Here is a 20,655-nt window from a genome sequence, read left to right on the forward strand (position 1 = left end):
TCTCACAAGTTAGAAACACCCTCAGGTGCTGAGAGCTTAACATCTCCTGGAGGTGTAAGCTGCACCTTCTCAGTTCCTATATACTGTACCTGTTCCTGGTATGTTCCTCCCGGAGTGGTGTTTGAAGCTTTTCTCTGTGCGACATTGATGTTGCATTTGGATTGAGCTTTTCCCCAGAAGTCAATAACCGGACTCAGGTGATACTCAACAGTAAACAGCATAATCCCAAATTTTTCATAAGTATGTGTCAGACCTTAAATATCATGCTAATGACTTTACAGAATTGCATCTTTAATTTAAAAACAACATTTTGGGGGCTGCCGTGTGCCTGGTGGAGGGTGTCATTTGTCCTAGTTCATGTCTACAGGGCAGGTGTCTCAGTAGGAGCTGGTTGTGCAGACCCCCTTGGCACTCAGTGGACAGAAACAGGTGATTTTGGGGCAGAATCACTCTCTGCCGTGATGGTACTAAATGTATAAGAAAGTGAATGAACGGCCTCTGCTTTTATAGCCCAGCTTTACAACTGAGATGATTTATGTATTCAGGTGGGTTGAAAAAATGTTGGCCTAAAACCAGGCAAAACCCTCTGGGTTTGGCCAATTACTCACTTTGTATTTTGGGCCCTTCTCAAATAAAACTCAAGGTGGGTGTAACGAAACCACAAAAACCCAAATCTGAAAGATAGCTTGCACAAACCCCTGAAAAGCCCCAGGAGCTCAATCGCACGCTCCGGAAAGAGGGAAAAATAATAAGGTGGAAAAATGTGAGCTCCACCAGGCTGCAAACCTGAAACCCTTCGGCACTTGTTTGTGAAAAATCAAGCCAAGGAGCTGAGCTCCTGCCAAAATTTCTGCTGTGGAAAGAGCTGGTGCAGCCCGAGCTGCCTCCTTCCTGCTGCTCACACACGCCGAGGAATAAACCCTCCGCAGAGATAAGAGGACAAAACACTTCTGCTGAGGTATGGCTTCAAACACGCCTCCATGAGACCATGCTGCGTGCCCGTCAGCGGAGGAGGTCCACCCTCACCGGTGGGTCCTGGGTCCACAGGGGTGCAAAGGTCTTGTTTTAGTGACAGGAATGGCCCTTTGGGGCATCTTTGTTCGGGGTGCCGGTGGTGAGGGTGACGCGAGCCGGGGTTTGCTGTGCCAAAGGAACATGGACTATCCTTGAAGCAGCCGAAGGTTTTTGACCCACACGATGCTCCTGCCCTTGTTTTCAGACCTGGCTGCCGAAGTTTGTTTGGGAAAAGAAGGACATGAAAGTGCCAGGTTCTCTCCTTTGATTTTTTTTTCCCCTTTCTTTTCTGTTTTTTTTGAATCATCTCCAGGAGATCAGTCAGTTTTACCTCCATACGTCTCCCTTGTGGATCATCCAGAAGATAAAATAAAAAACCCAGGGCCAGTGCATGCAGTCAGAGGGAGCAGAGCCAAAGGGCAGTGGAGCAGCCACGGCATGTATGCCCAGCTCTCGCTGTCACCAAGCCACCCACCATTTATTTTTCCCCTTCTCTGAGCCCAGGTTTTATTCACCGATGCCTCTGTTGTACTCAGGAATCTCTCTGCTCTCCTGAAAAACATCCCTCCTTGCCCCCCAGGTGGGATAACGCCGTGCTCATGGTCTCCAGCCTCACACAAGCCTCTCTGCAGGCAGAGCTGTAGCCTGCAAAGCAACAGATAAATTAATTATTTCCCAGGATTTGCGCCTCTCTTCCTTATATTTTGTCCCTGAAAGTGGATGTGAAGGGCTTCTCCACAATGAAGCACGTGGCCCCGCACTCCTGCGCTGGGTTTTTATAGCTACTTGGCTCAGGATAAACTTTTTTCGCTCTAGCCAGGGAGTCTCTTTTTAAGGTGTCGCTGCCCGGAGCTCCAGCCCCAGCAGACGTTGCTGCCGAACCGGCATCGCTGAGAAACCTCCCACGGGTCTCGCTGTGCTCAGACAAGCAGCGGCCCCACTGAAAGCCCTGAGTTTTGTTACTGGTTTCTCAAGTGTTACTGGTCTCTATAGGTGCTCCGGCTTCTATAGCTGTTGGTGATTGCAGGCGGTCAGGGTGAGCACATCACGAAATGGTTTCTCAGCAAAGGGTGGGAAAATGCAAATTTCCTGGTGTACTTTTCTGGCTTTCATGATTTATCACAAATCTCTTCTGGTTATTATTTGCTTCATTATCTTTATCTGGTTTTATCTATTTTCATTGTTCTAAGGTGAAATCAGGGTGGTTTGTTTTGCTTCATATAGCTGACGGGCAAAGGTAGATCCTGTTCTGGCTCGGGCTCACCAGCAGCAAGGTCCCTCCTGCCCACCCTCTGGTTCATTTGTGTGATGAGTTTCTGGGTGCAGGACATCTCTGACCAACTCTTTCTCTCCGAGGACTCTTGGTGACACTAGGAAAGCCCAGCCTGGCTCTCGGGCCACAGGAAAAGCTGTTGTGGAGTGGGTGCAAATCAGTAAAGATGCTCTTGTTAACATCAGTTATTAGTGTCTTGCTACTTGGAGAGACTTGTACCTCTAAGTGCTGCGTGGTATCAGGCAGAAAGCATTTATGTGCAGTTTTTTAATACCGGTTAGGAAAAAAAAAAAATGGTTGAAGTACAGAATGGGTGATGTCTACTACACAGCCAGTCTGTGTTGGGTAGGGTACAAGTCCCAGCTTGCAAATCTCTGTTGAGCAGCAAGGACCAAAGGACCTGTGCAGCAGGTACATCGCGGAGGCTCCAGCACCAGAATTGGAGCCTGTCTCCATGAGGATACCCTCATGATTCCTCCGTGGTGTGCAGATACCTGGCACATCTTCCCCCATCTGCCTTGGGGAGGTACCTGGAGGAAGGACCTTTGGGATCACTGTAGATCTTTGCATGCACCAGCCAGCTGTCCAAAGGAATTTACCCCAGGGCAAACCCCTGGGGATGGGTTTTGCAGAGCTCCCTGCAGCTGCAGCAGAAGAAATGCAGCTGTGCACCCACAGACCGATGGAGAGGTGGCTTTGGGGAATTTGTGGCAATAAGGAGTCCTGTCCTCGGGTACCACAGGTGGTACCTGTGTTTAAGCACGTGGGCTGCATCTCTGCGGAGGCTGCTCGCTCCCTGGCTGTTCTTCATCCACCTCCGTGTCCCAGGACTGATGCAAAGCATTTGTGCCTTGTATTATAACTGTGTAAGGCAAGATTCAGGGGGAAGCCATGGGATTTAGAAGAAAACTGAGACTCTGGCACATCCCTTTCGGGGATGCAGGTGAAAATGCCAGCTGTTGACTCAAACCCCAAACCAAAATGGCCTGTAGGTGCCTTTTGGAGCAAACCTTTGAGGGTTCAGTGTGCAGAGACCTCAATGGCTTTCATCCTCTTACCTATTAGTCTGAGCAACATTTATCTCTCCAAAACATGCCAGAATTAACCTTTTTTTGAAGGCTGCTCAGGATACAATCAGAAAACACCTTTTGCTTAAACTGCTTGACCATATTTGTCACTTGCAGGGGAAGAAACCCATCGATTCAACCCTGCTTTTCCTTTTTCCTTAGCAGGCCCCGCGTACTCCATCTGGCTAAGCAGACCACAGTGTTCCAAGGATAAAAATGACATGTAATATGAGATAAAGTATCAGGCAAAATATTTACGTAATGAAATCTTAATGATAGTTCTGAAGGTCTGCAGCAGGGCATGGCAGAAGAGAAATGCTCCTCTTGCTGGCTTGTCAAAGGTGGGGCAGATGCACAACGAAAGACACTCGCAGGGGTAGGAAAAAAGGGAGTTTTATTAGGAAATTTGCTGATTTGCTAAAAATCTGCTCTTTCTAGCAAAAAAAAAAATCTACCAAGTGATATCAAGTATTTTATGGGATCTGATCTGATGGCAGCTTGGTTATTTGTCAGCTTTACATGGCAATGGTTTCCCTTTGTTTTGAAGTGGTAAACACCCTCCGTAATCCTCAACCCCCAGCGGCTGCTGATGTATGGAAACCAGAGAGCGATGCTGACCTAAACCACCGAGGGCCCTGAGCGTCACCGGCTGCAGCTGGGAGTGGATCCAAATTCATCCCATACTTTGCTGGCAGATCCACCTCCGGCATCCTGCCTTGGGCTGGGATAGCTATAAGGGCCAGTCACCAATGTGGTAAGAAAGCCAAATTTTCTGAAAGGTAAAGATGGTTCAGATTCAGGCTCCAATTCCAGCCTAATATTTGGCCAGGTGAGGTAGGCTGCTTTGTTGTCCTTATCCAGCAACTAAATGTAGTTGGAGTTTTTCATATCACGTATCGAAATGGCTCTTAAATGTGTGCACTGTATGCTTATCAGAGCTCTCAGTGGCTAAATCTGACAGAAGGAAATTTCATCTGGAGTTAGACAATCCCTTGAGCGATCCTGAATAATAAGTGACACTAAAATGTGGAATTATTGCTGCAGATGTATGGGGATGGAGCAGAGCAGTGTCCCCTCTGCTTTTCCTCATCTGCCTATTTAAACCTGAATAGCTGGTTGTATCCTAAGCCCAATGAGGGAGAGGGCATGGGAGAAAGGATGGCGCGAGCGCTGGCCAACTTCTGCACCTGGCCTGGGGGGAGTCAGGTCACCGCACACCCACGTCTCACCTTCTTTATCAAGAGTATTTTTTTCCCTGTTGCTACATGGACCTTTCTCTTCTGGAGCTCCAGCAGTCTCAGGGGGTAGCTGGTCTGTTGGGATTATTTGGTATTATTTTACCATGTGGGCAAGCCCTACAGCCCTGGAACCAGGGATTTTCCACCCGGCACAAGGTGAGTGGGGAGCAAAGGCTCCTCTCCGGTCGTGTCCTGAGCGGCAGCAAAGGGGCAAGCGAGGGCTCGTGCCATGGGACAGTGTGGAGGCGCATCCCTCCTTCGCCAAAGTTTACTGCCATGGGGAAGAGTATTTATATGACCATGGAAAGATCACCCTGGCAGGGCTGCAAGGGGAGCTGGAAAGTGAGGAGAGATTTTTTTTTTTCCTTTCTTTCTTTTTAAGAGCAATTTCCATCAAGGCTGTTTCTTTTCCAGACGAGCTTTCTGGGCACTTCCACAACAGGACGGCGTTCAGCCCTTGCTATTTCCTGAGGAGGCAGAAGCTGAGCTCATTCCTATCAGCTCTGCAGACTTTGTGATCCTTTTGCTGTCTGTGAAATAGTAGCCTGAATACGATGACAGAGGGGAAAAAAAAATACAATAACTCTCCCCTCCCCTTTCCAATCCAAGCCTTTGCCAAAGCAATAAAGAACTTTAAACAATGGCCAGTCATGACATAAACCAGTCCTTGAGCGGCCTGCCAAATTCACCTCAAGAAAGTAGGTCCAAAAATAAACACTAACCTATAAAAAGCCCCACAGACTTAAAGATAGTCTTCCCGTTGTGCTAATTGCTTTCACATCTGGCCCAGAAATGAAGAGTGTATACGAGCGTGGAGAGGCCACCAATAACTCACTCCAGCTAAGCACAAAAGCATGTGCGAAGCATCAATCACGCGAGCCATCTATTTCTACTCAGCCGCTCTCAGATGCCGGGGCTCAATTTTAAGTTTGTGTTTAAATCGCACAGAAATAATGGGGCTGGTCGTGATGTTAATAAACAGCACATGGTTAAATGCTTTCACGGGTGGGATATTTCAAGGAGAATATAAAGAAACTGGCTTCATTTCCCTTTTTCCCCCCTCCATCAGTTACCGAACCTCAGCACCGACGGTTCTGAGCAGATTTTGCCTGGCCTCCTCCTTGGAGTCAGCCCCTGGCGCGGTGGGAAGGTTGTGCCTTTGGTAAATCAAGGGCTACACATCAAAATAGGATGTACAATGGAAAACAAGCTGGGGACGGTTCCATAAGGCCTTTTCTGTGTGCCAAGGGTGACTCCAAAATGTGACCTTGTGTGAACTTGGTTGGAAGAACAAAACTCTCATCAGGCTCCTGGCAGGTCCCAGGGAGCCAGAGACGTGGTGGGATGCTCTGCATCCTGTGCTCTGGGCATGTGTTCATCTTTCCTCATGCCGATGTCTAGACTTTTTATATGACTGTGGATCAGCGAGTGTGCCTAGGGCTGTCTCCTTGCTTGTATGCTTATTTGCTTGTGCCGTTGATTGAATTTTGTAACAGTTTTGCACCGGTGTGGGCAACCCTTTGCTTGTTGGATGCAATTTAAATCACACCTTGGATTTTGCAGCAAGGCCAATCCAGAGAGCAAAACCCAAATCCCACCCAAGCCCGCGGTGTATTGAAGCAGCTACAGGGGCGCTGTTCCCAGAATCGCTGTTTTTTATTTCTGTTAGTTCCTTAGGCACTGCTGAGAACATCACCAGTAAATTATTACATTTTCTGAGATCACGATTGCTGTGATTACGTGAGTTATCTGTGTCTTAACCTTGTGGATGTGCAGCACAGCCTGCCCTGAGCATCTGTGGTTTGGTGGTTGTGACTCATCACGAGAGCTCAAGGAGGGATTTGTAATGATTTATTCATGCCACATTTATTGTTTGGAAAGCTCAATCAAACGCTACTATGGTTAGACTGAATAATTCATCTACCAATCCTCTTTCTGATCTCTTTATTGGTTTCTCGCTTCGTTAAGAGCCTCATGTTCAGAGGTGAAGATCACCTAAGCCTGGAGGCAATTTTCCGTGCTTGATATCTTTGGAAACCAAAACCCTGAGGTTAGATTTTCAGTAGGTCTGGTTTTGCTGAAGGACTAAGTGTGTTTTCAAGAGAGTCTGGGTTCATCTGCCCTGGGTCAGTTAGACATCCGAGTCTGGCTGTTGCTTTGTGCATCTCTTCATGGACACAGGAGAAATGCACCTTCCCTTGCACCACTTGCCTAATCCTAAAAAAAGCGTCTAAGATAACGCAGATAGCGGCCTCTGGAGAGGCCTGTTTCTTCCTACTGACTGTAAAAGAAAATTATTTAGGATGCAATGTCCAAACTTAGGTGAGGTGACTCCTGTTCAGCATGTCCCTTACAGGCCAAACTGGGGCAGGTGGGCTCCCACTGCATGTCACGTGTAGCTCCTGAGCATCCTGAGCTCCAGGGCAATTTCGTGTGAGGACAGAGGTACGTCAGCGTAAAATGGCATTTGCATCTCCACACATCAGGTCTCGCTGGTTTAATTCCATCATTTTCCTAGTGCCTTTGATAAATTTGGTGAAATGTCTTCATGTAGACGAGAGCTGATCCCTCAGCTCTGAGGGATCACCCTGTCAGGACAAGGGTACGAGAAGGATGGGAATGGCCACCCCTGCCTTTGGACCAGGGAAACGAGGGGGTGGTTGGCAGGACAGGGCAGAGGTCTTGCTTTGCCTCCCCTTGCTGCAGCCTGCCCTTGTCCACTTGCAGTTGGCCCAAATGTATCCCTTGTGTTAACTGATAGAAAAGTCAGGGTGGAAAAGGAGATGTGAACTTCAGCAGAAAACGCAGGTTCCGGGAAGACAATCACTGACCCCCTCAAGAACGTTAGAAAAAATGACAATGAAACACATACATAAGGAATGACTGACTTAGGTGGCTGTCACTGGTTTGTGCAGAATATTTGGGCTGTTGCTCATGCCTCTTTCAGGGCAACAGGATACATACAGCACGCCTCCACCTCAGAGAAAGGAAAGGTTTCACAACACATATTTTTAACAGTTTTTCTGTGAACAGCTGCTGTGTCAGAGCTGAGCGCAGGACAGGGCTGCACATACTGATGTGCTGACAATGCGAGGTGGTTCCTCAAGCCTTTGCCAACACGTGCGGACGGTCCCGGCTGCGTTGCAGCATTAACTGTGGGCTGATTCTTCCCTGCCTGACACTGTATTTACTCCAGTACAGGCTCATGGACATCGCAGAGGTCATCTTACCTTAAATCAGAGCAAGGGAGAGGAGTCAGGTTCTGCTGGGGCAACCTGTTGATGGACTGCATTTTTATAGCCATTTAAGGATACCAAGGAAGTGACCCAAATGAGTTGGAATTAACCACAGATTTGAATTTGGCATTGCCCCTTATTTATCCATGGATATTTGCCCTGCTGGGGCTCAGCTGTCTGCCTGCAGAGCACAGAGAGGTGCCTGCCAGCAGATCAGGGTACTGGGTTTTCTAAGAAGTCCAGCCAGAAGGATGGTGGCACTTCCAGGCACTGCATGGGGCTGTGGAGGAGCTGGCACAAACACGTGAGCTTCTCCAACCATGGAAAAAGGACACAAGCTCTTTGAGGGGCTGTTGGCAGAGGAAGTAAGAGCCCCAGATGATCTCTGGTGGCTGCCCACGTCCAAAGCTGGCTCTTTCTCCTTGCCAACCTGCTCAGCCTCCTCTCCCTCTCCTCCAGGTACGGTGTCTGACCTCCCAGCCCTCCTTCTGCCAGTCCCAGCCTCTGGTGTGGCAGCAGGGGGCTCAGTGATGGCCATAACCATCTTTTTCCACTGGCCATGTGTGGAGAGCAAAGCAGCCCAGGCCTCACCTCGAGAGTCCTTGGCCCTCTGTGTTTTATGGTCAACTCATAATTTCCACCAGAACACGGGAAACCCAGTAAAACCCAGGAAAGTCTCGTGGGTTTCCCGACCAGATGGAGCCTGCTGCAGGACCGTGCCAGCGGCTGCAGCTGCATGTGCAGCTCGTCCCTAAGAGCCAGCCTTGGTTTCATAAATAGATAAAATCTTGAAGCCTGTTTGAGCCCCTAAAGTAGCCCTGGGCCAGATGGGAGCATGTGCTGCCTGTGAGCATCCTTGTCCTTCAGCGTGACAGTACAGGATGCACCACACACAGTTTAACTTTTTTTTTTTTAATCTTCCATGAATTAATGTGACTTTTGAAAATTATTCTGCTATTGAATAGACAATTGTGCCCTTTGAGGCAGGTACAGTGTTTATATGGGAGAGAGAGGAATATTCAAAAGTGGCGTAAAACTGCAACTGGGAAGTGTTATGGGTTCATGTAGACACATGACGGATGCTATAAAAGATCCGGATCTGGGTATTTTCAGAAGGGCAGCTTATGATCCAGCGTCATGCTGTATTAATAGACAGCGAGAATGTAGAGCTGCAACAGAAAGATTGACAGTTTTTGGCAGTAGATTTTGTACTTGGGTATCTAAATGTATCCCTTGAAATTCCAGTTTAGTCAAATAGGCAAACCTGGACTGACGTGCTGAAAATTGGCACCCCTGCCTAACGTCAGCCTTGCATTTTCACCCTTGTTTTTCTTTTTTGGTTCTGAGCTAAAATGGTTGAGGCTTTGGGACAAACTCTGTTCTCACGTGTCCATCAAAACTGGACGTGCCCCACCAGAACTGGGAGTGGTAGTGTTGTAATTTTAGTGAATTTGCTGCTGTTGCAGTTGTAGTCATGATTAAGGAACCCGGTTTAATTACTTGAATAAATGGAGGTGATGTGAATAGTCTACTTAACTCGGTGTGGTACCCAGAGCACGAGGGGTTTGGTGACTACTTACTGTGTGCAGTTGGTAACTTCTTGCTTGAGGGTCACTTAGCTTGTGAATGTGAGTGTTTCACCTGTGCCAATTCTCCTCGCCTTTGTAGCTTTTAGGTGCGTCATTAGCCCTTCGCTTGAAAAGCCACTCCAGACGCTATGGTGGGACCAAAGCTTCATCCATTTGGATGTTCCCTGCTGTCCCTCTGCGTCGTGGTGCTTGTGGGTGCTTCCCCAGACAGCCCTGCTCTGTGTGCTTTGCAGAGCACCCGTGGGCCATTTACAATATTATCTAATTATTATTGCTTAATTTAGCAAATACTTCAAAAACCATGTGGTTGACTATAACAATTAGTGGTGTTCCTCGTTGTGCAGTGATTCATCTGAACAAAATTAGCTCCGGGCAGGGAGTGAGAGCTGGCGTAGATGGAGGCTGGGAGCATTGCAAGGACCAGAGAGCAGGGCTGGTCCGAGAGTGCGTGCATGTCCTGCCGAGGGGCAGAGGTTGGCTTGCTTTAATTGCAATTATTTTATCTGGTTTAGCTATAGAAAAACAACTTGTGTGCTGAACTTTTTATTTCAGTTTGATTAAGTTGGTTCTTCACCCAGAATCACAGAATCAATCAGGTTGGAAGAGACCTCTGGGATCATCGAGCCCAACCATTGCCCTGACACCACCATGGCAACTAGACCATGGCACTAAGTGCCATGTCCAGTCTTGTCTTAAACACCTCCAGAGATGGTGACTCCACCACCTCCCTGGGCAGCCCCTTCCAATGGCTAATGACCCTTGCTGAGAAGAAATGCTTCCTAATGTCCAACCTGAACCTCCCCTGGCGAAGCTTGAGGCTGTGGCCTCTTGTCCTATCGCTAGTTGCCCGGGAGAAGAGGCCGACTCCCACTGCGCTACAACCTCCCTTCAGGTAGTTGTAGACTGCACTAAGGTCGCCTCTGAGCCTCCTCTTCTCCAGGCTAAACACCCCCAGCTCCCTCAGCCGTTCCTCATAGGTCAGACCCTCCAGACCCTTCCCCAGCTTGGTCGCCCTCCTCTGGACTCGCTCCAACACCTCAACATCTTTCTTGAAGTGCGGGGCCCAGAACTGGACACCCGGCTAAAGCAAGACGTGTGTTTAAAGAGAAATCAAAGTGTGCTAAGCTTTGTATACATGAAACAGTTTGAGTTATTTTTTATGTCAGATCTTTGGCAGCAGAAGCACGGCTTTCTCATGGAGGCCAGCTCTGTGTGTGTGTGCCCAGAAAGGAGGAGCGGTGGGGCAGGGTGCACTCACGAGAAGCTGTAAAACATTTTGGTAGAGTCTCAGTCTGTAGCTGCGATAGGTGGGAAAATGAGAGGGAGCTGAACAAGGCTGTGAGAAGACAGATGTATCAGCCTGAGTATTTGATGAGCCATGCACATAGCTCACAGTGAATCTAAAGCGGTAAAATGGAGCAAAGGAACATGTTTCTTTTGGATAAAGTGGGACACAGAGGTCCTCGGAGTAGACCTGATGGGCATTTTCAAAAGTTGGAGAAAAACCTCTTTGGGTTAGCCAGAGTGTCTGTGATAACCACCGGCACCTCCTGGTTCAGTTTAAGGCCTGTTCTCACGCCTTTTCTCAGTTTAAAGCCTGTGATATCTGGGGAAGGGCCCTCTCCCAGGAGACGTTCCCGCTGTCACTGGGTGATGGCTGCACGACGTCCTCGTGCCGCGTGAGGCTGTGCCGTGGTGGGGCTCCTGGGGACACTGTGCATCTCCTCACCTGGGGTGCCAGCACCCCCACCCTGGTGCACCCACGCACCCCAGCCAGGCCTCTGCCACGGGCTGACCCAGCAGCACCAGTGCTGGCACTGGGTTGCACAGTGAGGACACTGGTTTGCCCATGGGTAGCACTTGGTTGCCCAGGGGTGGCACTAGTATGCCCAAGGGCTGTAATGGGTTGCCCATCAAGGGCACCAGGGGTTGTTCGGGGACAGGATCAAGTTGCCCAGCAAAGGCACTAGGTTACACAGAGTCTGCACCGAGTTGTCCAGGGGTGGCACTGGGTTGCCCACCAAGGGCACCAGGTTGCCCACCGAGGGCACCGAGTTCATAGGATCATAGAATATCTCAAGTTGGAAGGAACCCATAAGGATCATTGAGTCCAACTCCCTGCTCCTTGCAGGACTACCTAAAACTAAATCATATGACTAAGAGCGTTGTCCAGGCACTCAACAGTTGCCCAACAGCTGCACCTGGTTGCCCAGGGGTTGCACAAAGTTGCCCAGAGAGGGCAGTAGGTTGTCCAGGGCAGGAACTAGGAAGCCATGTGAAGGTTTTTTTCTTCCATGTATGGGTATTTTCTTGCCCAGGGGTGTCACTGGGTTGCCCATGGAGAGCACTGGGTTGCCCGAAGGTCGCATCAGGTTGCCATAACAGCTGTGGGGAGTTGCTTGGGCAGAACCCTGAGTGCCCTGCACCCTTGGCAATGCTCCCCTGGTCCTGTGTCACTGACGGCACTGGCACCGGTGCCTGGCGGTGCTGCCACCGAGCCTGACAGCACAACAATGAGTAGCAGCTCCCCCAGACTCCCCCAAATCCCCCGAGCGCACCCCACACCCAGGCAGCCAAGGGTGAGTATGTACTTTAGCTGGGAGGGGAGGACTAAAAAAGCAGGTATTTCTCCTAATCCCCCCCAATATCTCTTATATCATCCAAATGAACCCAAACTAGGTGGTTGGGGGCTCCTGTCGTGTGTCCGCGTGCAGGGGTGGCAGAAAGTGTCACCCTGGGATGGCTTTTCCCGAGGGGGATGCAGGGTGTTTATTTCAGCTGGAAATGCAGGGAAATGTAACGCCGGTCCAGCCCTGAGGTTTTTTTCCTCCCTTAAATGTGTCTCTGTCAGTGTCTGAAAGGGAATAATTTATTCGCAGGGGTGGGAGCCAGGGAAGCCATCTCCCACCCTCTGAATGCTGTTTCTCAGGTATAAATAAGTGGCACAGAGCTAGGGAAAGCGCAGCTGTTTATCCCCAGCAGGAACAAAAGGGCTGAAGGGACTGGTTTGTGGGAACCGGCACACACAGTGGTTTTTGTTGGACCTGAGCACAGACATTTCATCCTCACTTCTGCCAAACTGGCTCAGAGGGTCGTGTTTGCAAAAAGGTTTTTTGCTAAATTTGAGGGTGTGATTTTCCCGCTGCCTGTCCCACAGACTCTTTGGCCAGGCTGGATCCTGGGGTGAGACTCGGTGCCCGCAGCTATGCTGCTCTCGAGTCAGGTACTGGGGCAGCCTGTGCCAGCATGGCCAAAATTGGGCAAGGCTTGAAAATACAGTCCTCAAAGTTCAATGATTTCCCAGCTGCAGGCTGTGCACTTTTCCTCTCTGACTCATCCCTATTTTTCTCCGATTTGCTTTAGCTAAAGGACCTGTTATTCTCCTGCATTCACCGTTTGTTTATTTAATAGCTGCATTTTGAGACACGGTTCATCTGAATGCATCAAACCATTACAGGCACAGGTGACACAAAAAGGTCCCCTGTCCCCATAGCTAGAGGTCAGAAAACGTGCAGTTTAATGAGTTGTGTTTTCTGCTCATCGCCTGGTGTGAACAGGCACGGCTCCAGGAGAGTCAATTTCTTCTCAGAAAGGGTCATTAGCCATTGGAAGGGGCTGCCCAGGGAGGTGGTGGAGTCACCATCTCTGGAGGGGTTTAAGAAAAGACTGGACATGGCACTTAGTGCCATGGTCTAGTTGCCATGGTGGTGTCAGGGCAACGGTTGGACTCGATGATCCCAGAGGGCTCTTCCAACCTGACTGATTCTGTGATTCTGTAATGGTCTGTGAGCATCTGGCATTAGAGGGTTACCACTGGCGTACAGTAAGCAGAGCCTGCCTGTCTCTGTGCCTCCCATCCATCGCCTTTCAAGCTTTCCAATAGCAAACCATGACTCCTTGGTCCTGCCCTTGTGCGGAGAGAGGCGTTCCTCGTTGCAGAGGTGACTAAAATGTAAGAAACTCTCTTTCCCAAGGGTTTTCTGGTTTTAAAAATAAGCCGGCCTCTCTCACTTCACCTACACATGCAAATTGATCAGGGTAACTCAGGAGGGGCAATTAAACCTCTAGTCATGTGGTTGCTCATGTGGATGCTTTGTTTTAGAATAGAAGCAAATTTATTTTGTGCAAACATCCCATTTTTAAAGGTATAAAGTTGATTTCATGCTGTAACAAATGGAATTTAGCACATGCTTCGTGTCAAACGCCACTCCCATTCAGGGATCTTGTTGTAGCGTACTGGTGTCCTAATCTTTCACTGGGGCTCTGAGCCAGGCTGGGAGCAGTGGGAACGGGACGATGTTGGGGAAGGACACGTCCCTGCAACACAGCACCCAGCTACAACATCCATAGGGACTTATTCTGACACTTGTAACCTTACAAGATCTTCATATCAAGCACAACATCCCCTCCTGAGTGTTTGTCTCAGATTAGGTGTGTTAGGTACATTTGGTGCCCCTCTGCATTATATTTCTGGTAACAGTTTGACTGATAATCGCAGTCTGAGAAGAGCAATAGCACCCACGATGCCATACGCAGTTATGGGCAGCAAAACCTTCTTGTGTGGCCATTCCTCCTAGGGTTGCTGAGAGGCTGGCGTTTACAAACCGCTCTGAAAAGACTTTGTGGGATATCTCCTTTCCAAGCGCATTTATTTTACGTGGGGTGAGCCATAGACATTTTTCTTCCTTTGAAAGTCAAGAGATGGCTGTTCTTTTGAGGCTGAAATAGGTGTGGGGGGGTTCAAATTTGGATAGAGCCCTGCAAAGCTCAGCTCACCGGCAGACTCCTCATTCGAGAATTTAATGCAAGTGAAGGTAGAGGTGATGAAGATGGAGTCCCTCGCCCACAAATTCCGCTGGGTTGGTAGCAGCTGTGTGTCCAGAGCTATCGGGGCTGGTAATGGAACTTTTAAAGAGAAAATTACATCTGGAGTACTCTAAGATCAGCAGATACGCCAGCCAAAAGAAACAAATGAACAGCAGAGAATCGGCAACTACAGTTCCACAGGATTGACAGATTTAAGGAAAATGAAGGCATAATCTGTCATTCTCCTCAGCAGCCATGATTTGTTTCTCTCTGCATTTCAAGACCTGACGCTAGATACTAACAACAAAGTCAAATCCTTATACATACAAATGCTTGGGATGCTGTCAGAAGGGATTTGCTTTCAAGAGTTTTAGGCCTGTCCAGGCGATGTGTGGGTGCTGCGTGCATCGCTGTTTGTATTATAAGTTGCATGTGTTGCTGTAAGAAGTAGTGCAAGTGCAGGAGCTTACTGAGTGGATTGTCTTCTTCTGTCTCCTTTGTGCAGGACACGTACCTGAAGAGCAGCGTTCAAGAATGGAGCTGGTTGGCTCTCCCTTAACAGCAACGTACACCCATCCAAGATCAACATCTACCGAGTTTCTGCCTGCCATCAGCACCACGGCTTCAAGCTATAAGAACCATTTTCCTTACTACCCCTTGCCTCAGATCTTCAGCCTCCCCTGGATGCCCAACGCCTGCTATAAAACAGCTGCCATCAACCCAACTTGACTCCCTTTTCCAAAAGCTCTCAGGGATTAACCCCCAGCAAGATGCTTCCTTTTGTTTCCAACAGAACAGTCCTCTTCACCCAGTACACCCCTGATGGCTGGTACACGTTCATCCTGACCAGCTACAAAGAGTCAGAGTCTTCCCAGCACAATGCGGAGCATCTGAGAGTCGATACCTCCCGCATGGTTCAGGATAATAGCAGCAGACAAAGAAAACCCAAGTAGAAAACATCAAAAACCTGGGAGAACATGTCAATGATGTTAAATTTTGGAAATTGGAGCTCTGCCGTGAGCTGGATGAGATGACTGGGGAGACCAACGCACTCTCAGACATGAAGAAACGACTGGAGAGAGCGTTGGCTGAGATGGAGGCCCCTCTGCAGGTAAGCACCGTGTCCAGTGGGCTGCAAGCTGTAGCCTACTGCTGAAACATCTGCAGCCATTCAAACGTCTAATTAAGTTTTATTGCAGCTCCATAACGTCTAGAAAGTTTTTATTAAGAGACCATTAGTTAAGTTAGTAATAAACAAATCCCTTGCCATCTGCTGCATCCCCTATCGGCACATGCTGAGCACATCAGAACAGTATTTGCTTAACCAAATATTTTTGTAAGTGGTATATCCAAAATCCTAGTTTGGGAGACAAAAGCCCATGTCTTACTATGAGGCTGTGGTGAGGTCAACATCAAGGCTGACACAGGTCCCTGCATTCAGCTGTGGTTGCACCAGGGATACATGTGCTCCCTCATGTTGATTTAATGCTGATGTTGCAGCTCCGCTGCTTGTTGTCAGCTAAACCAGCTGCCCTGGGCACTTTTTTCCCCTGCTGCCATCTCTGTGCCCACCTATAATTTCTTTTCTTATATTATTTGAGAATGAGGACTGTTGCTATAGGGAGCCCTGCCCCTGCAGTGATGGCATGTCCCCAGCAAGGTCACTCAGGAGTGCTTGCTTCACAGGGAGGAGAGGATGGGCATAGACCTAGTTCATGATGATGTAGAAAAACAGCTCTTCACAGTAACTTTGGCAACTCAGATCATGTGTTAAAGCTATTTTTACCTAAATTGCCCTAAACTGGGTTTGCAGCCTTGTTCCCTAACTGGCTCCTTAGTGCTGGTGAGGTGCTAAACTCTTCAAACCCCCAAAACCTGTTGGGCCAGGGGACAGAGTTCCCCCATGCAGCAGCACGTCCACACAGTGTGGGTAAGACTCGCCCTTACAGAGGAAGGAACAGCTGAAAATCAGCTGTGTGTTTGTGTAACATATCAGGATGTTCTGTCCCTCTTCAAGCAGTTTGAGAGACTGTCCTGCCTTTCAGAGCCCTGTATCTATATCACATACATGTATCTATATATATATAGAACTGTAGAATGGTTTGGGTTGGAAGGAACCTTAAAGACCATCTAGTTCCAACTCCCTGCCATGGGCAGGGACACCTTCCACCAGACCAGGTTGCTCCAAGCCCCATCCAACCTGGCCTTGAACACTGCCAGGGAGGGGGCAGCCACAGCTTCTCTGGGCAACCTGGGCCAGTGTCTCACCACTCTCACAGGAAAGAATTTCTTCCTGATATCTAATATCTAAACTCTCCAGCCTGTCCAGGTCCCTCTGGATGGCATCCCTTCCCTCCAGCATGTCGACTGCACCACACAGCTTGGCATCATCAGTGAGCTTGCTGAGGGCACGCTCAATCCCACTGTCCATGTCGCCGACAAAGATGTTAAACAGCAACAAATATATCACATGCAGATATGGAGAAGGCAGCGTGTGCCCAACAGCTTGTCTGGTTTTTGGAGCAGCTGCCTGGCCCCACGACAGCACCGTGCATACTCAGACCCTGCCAGCCCTATGGTGGGCACCATGGCTACCCCAGTGGCTAACCACATTTCTGCGCTGGGTGCTGCGATCACTCCAGGCGATACTCGCTGCAGTTACCCAGACCTTGGCAACAAGCACTGCAGCTACTCAGCCCCCAGCGACGGGTGACACGACTGACCCAGGGATTCCTAGGTCAGCCTAGACAGCTTGTCTGGTTTTCCCAACTATATTAGGCCCTAAAAAATTACAAGATTAGTTTAAAGGTTGTGAGATTTTAGGAAAATAATCAGGGCTGGTATCTCCATAATGGCATTTTGGATTTTAAGTGTTAAGGGCATATTTAGGCCGTGCTTTTCAGTTCGGTCCTGCAGAGAGGAGGGGTTAAAAATTACTGGTTTGGGAGCGCTAATCACCTGCCTCCAGTAGCTGGGGCTTCACGAGTGCGATAGATTTGTGCTGAAGTCAAGAGAGCTGAAAGCAACACGTGCCTTCCTCCAGCGGAGCTGAATGTTTCTTAGAAATGGCTGGGGATTTACACCAAAGTACAGTCCATCTCCTCTTGTCGCGCATGGATGGGATTTCTCCTGGGGAGAAGGACATTTTGGGAGCAGAAAGGGCAGATGCTGGTTTGGGGATGGGGGTGTGTAGTGCTGCTGGTCCAGGGAACCACTATGCCTGTTCATACCAGGTCAGGATCTGTCCCTGTCCATGCAGTGGCACTAGCCAGCACTTGACACTGATGTCAAGATGAACAAATACTTATCAGCTCACCCTGAAAGTGAGTTCAAAGGCCATGGCTGTGGCTGCAGCACCCTCCTGTCCCCTCCCAGTCGCTGTGCACAGGCTCAGCTGCACGAGCGAGTGTGCTGGGGTTGGGGGGCACTTTCTCCACTCCCTGCCTGTTTGCTCTGGGCAGAAAGACAAGCAGGCAGGTTCTTGCTGTGTGCAGGGTTGGAGAGGTCCAAGGGGACGAGTGTGACTAGGTCAACTGAATGTGGGCACTGATGGGGTCATGCTTTGCCTTTGCCCTGGCAGTCGATGTCATCAGATCCTGCCGGGAGAGGATGCGGTGGTACCTGGATAAGACAAAGCCCAGCTCACGTAAGGAGCAGCTCGTTATCTCATGTGTAGGGCTGATGTGCATTTGCAGTTGTGATGTGAACCCCCAGCAGACCCCCACCTCTACCCTCACCCCGCAGGCGTAAAACCCGTGCAGGCTCTGTGGGAAGGGGGCAGTGATGCTTGTGGGAGCACGTAGCTGCCCAGCTGGGAGCTGTGGGGAAGCAGGATGAGGAGGAAGCCGTTCCACCCCAGTACATCCCCAGTGATGGCTGTTGCTTGTGTGTGGGTGGTCCAATAGCACGAGCTGGAGAGGGACCTGACCAACAAGCAGGTGGCCCACTGCATTGATGACAAGTGTCAGCACATGAGGAACATCGACGGCGTCAGCTCCTACCAAGGGGTGGAGCAGGTCAATGCCACGTGAGTGCATGCCGGGCAGCCCGTGGGCATCGGGCCATCCCCGGGATGCACGGTGCCTCTCCCTGGCAGGGGAGCTGGTTGTCCCCGGCTCACTGTAAAGGCTTCTGTCCCTCCATGGCACATCCATCCCACCTGGAGACACCCACCTTGAAGGGGCCATTTCTCTCTGCTCACCATAAAGGGAGCACAACCCTCTGCTTTCAGCTGGGTGCTGAACATCCCGAGGGCGAACGTGAGTCCCACTTAATTAAACATGATATACGGTTTCAGAGATCAGCCTGAAAATGAATTCAGTTCAGCACCTCTGCACAGCTCATTAAGTTTATGAGTATTTTCAAAGACACGTCAGTGCTTGCCTGAGTGCTCTTCGTTGGCGTAAAGTCTGGGGTGTTCACCCCTGCGTGGAGAGGGCTGGCAGGGAGCCAAAATGACACAGAGGATAAAGAAATAGAGAGCGTGGTTCTGGGACACGGAGTTCAGCTGCGTTTGAGTGCCAGGAATTTGGCTTTGGCTCTGCAGTAAATGCATGGTGACCTAACCCAACGCTCGCAGAGATATGCCCTAAGTGGCAAAGGGCTGAGGGAATGTAGCCAGCCAGTGTAGGGGAGTGATCGTCCCTCTGTACTCAGCACTGGTGGGGCCGCATCTTGAATCCTGTGTCCAGTTCTGGGCCCCGCACTTCAAGAGAGATGTTGAGGTGTTGGAGCGAGTCCAGAGGAGGGCGACCAAGCTGGTGAAGGGTCTGGAGGGTCTGACCTATGAGGAACGGCTGAGGGAGCTGGGGGTGTTTAGCCTGGAGAAGAGGAGGCTCAGAGGGGACCTTAGTGCAGTCTACAACTACCTGAAGGGAGGTTGTAGTGAAGTGGGAGTCGGCCTCTTCTCCCAGGCAACTAGCGGTAGGACAAGAGGACACAGCCTCAAGCTTCGCCAGGGGAGGTTCAGGTTGGACATTAGGAAGCATTTCTTCTCAGCAAGGGTCATTAGCCATTGGAAGGGGCTGCCCAGGGAGGTGGTGGAGTCACCATCTCTGGATGTGTTTAAGAAAAGACTGGACATGGCACTTAGTGCCATGGTCTAGTTGCCATGGTGGTGTCAGGGCAACGGTTGGACTCAATGATCCCTGAGGTCTCTTCCAACCTGGTTGATTCTGTGAATAAACCTGCCGCTCACACAGACACATGCAGTTTATGTGGGGGTAGATTGATTCAATTTTTCTAATGTTTGAATAATTATTCACAGTAGAGCTCAGACACATTTAGACAGGCAAATGAATTGCAAAGGATTGACGCTAAAATTCGGAGTGGGGGTAAAATGTGCCCAGGATCAGCATGTTTTAAATGGAGCTTATGTGGTATTTAAGGCTTTTGTTGACCTTGTTCTGGACTACTGCACAGGCGTGAACTTCATCCTGAATGCACAGACAGGGAATCGAATATTATCTAATGCTTGTTCAGTTGACTCTGAAACTGAAATAAGTTACGAGCAAAATGAATTGACTGCAGTCTGCGTGTTGTCGGGAGGCTGCGAAGCGCTTGGCACTTAAATGCCTCGACCATGTAAATATGAGGTCTGATTAAAATCTCTCTTTTTTTCTGGGGAAATTTTTTGTTTGTCTGAGCTTTCATAAGTATCACAGTTGTCTTCATGAACATGTCACTATTTGATAAGCGTTATTGAACAAATGGTGTCCAGATGTTTCACTTTCATATGGTCAAATTAATAGCGTAGATTTAATCTACATTTAACCCACGCTGCTCCCTGGCAGGGTCCATGCCTGCCCACATCCAGCTTCAGCAGCACGGGCTTGCCGGGGGTCTCTCACCCCTGCAGGATCTTGGTGCCGGAGTCATGGGCCAAGTTCACGGACGACAACATCCTCCGTTCTGGTGGGCATGGCCAACGAGACATGGCGACAGTTCAACGGGGTGAATGTTGCCTTCACCAACCGCATCGCCAAGACAGCTGATGCCAAGAGCAAGATTCCGACCCACCTGGCCAAGGTAGCCTGAACCCCCCTCCCTTTTGGTGGGACACCACCAAACCTGGTGGTGTCCACGCAGACCTGGCCCAAGAAGAGGAATGGTCACCGCAAGAAGCTGGTTATAGTATCATTTTCTGTCTGAAACTCAAAGTATTGGGGACTTTCTTCTTGGAGCAGGATGAGTTGGCGCTAACTTAATCTCAAGGGATACTGTATTTTGCTAGCACATCCTAGCTGGTCCCCTGGCAGCACAGGGATTTCCAGCAGAAAATGCCAATGCTGGTTGCCTCTCCTGGTAGTTACTTCAGAAGCGCTGGCTGCCCTGCAGAAAGTCTTTGCTGGGACTCTGCTGGGGTGCCTGCCGGGGGGCTCACAAGCTCGCTTCTCCTCCAAGGACATGCTTTCAGTCTCAGTCTCTGTGTTT

At 49.5% G+C, this 20,655-nt stretch overlaps 1 protein-coding gene across 1 annotated transcript in view; it reads left to right on the top strand.

Annotated features, from left to right (window-relative positions):
- TEKT3 (tektin 3) overlaps nt 1–20,655 on the top strand; it is a 38,483-nt gene that overhangs the window by 16,895 nt on the left and 933 nt on the right. Inside the window, 9 exon segments of the mRNA XM_068413550.1 lie at nt 14,729–14,947; nt 14,950–15,147; nt 15,150–15,334; nt 15,884–15,967; nt 17,685–17,700; nt 17,804–17,883; nt 18,129–18,250; nt 20,081–20,131; nt 20,133–20,250. Of these exon segments, the coding sequence (XP_068269651.1) occupies nt 14,758–14,947; nt 14,950–15,147; nt 15,150–15,334; nt 15,884–15,967; nt 17,685–17,700; nt 17,804–17,883; nt 18,129–18,250; nt 20,081–20,131; nt 20,133–20,250 (1,044 nt within the window). The 5' untranslated portion in view covers nt 14,729–14,757.

The sequence above is a fragment of the Nyctibius grandis genome, chromosome 15 (genome assembly GCF_013368605.1).
Source record: "Nyctibius grandis isolate bNycGra1 chromosome 15, bNycGra1.pri, whole genome shotgun sequence".
In the NCBI taxonomy this organism is placed as follows: Eukaryota; Metazoa; Chordata; class Aves; order Nyctibiiformes; family Nyctibiidae; genus Nyctibius; species Nyctibius grandis.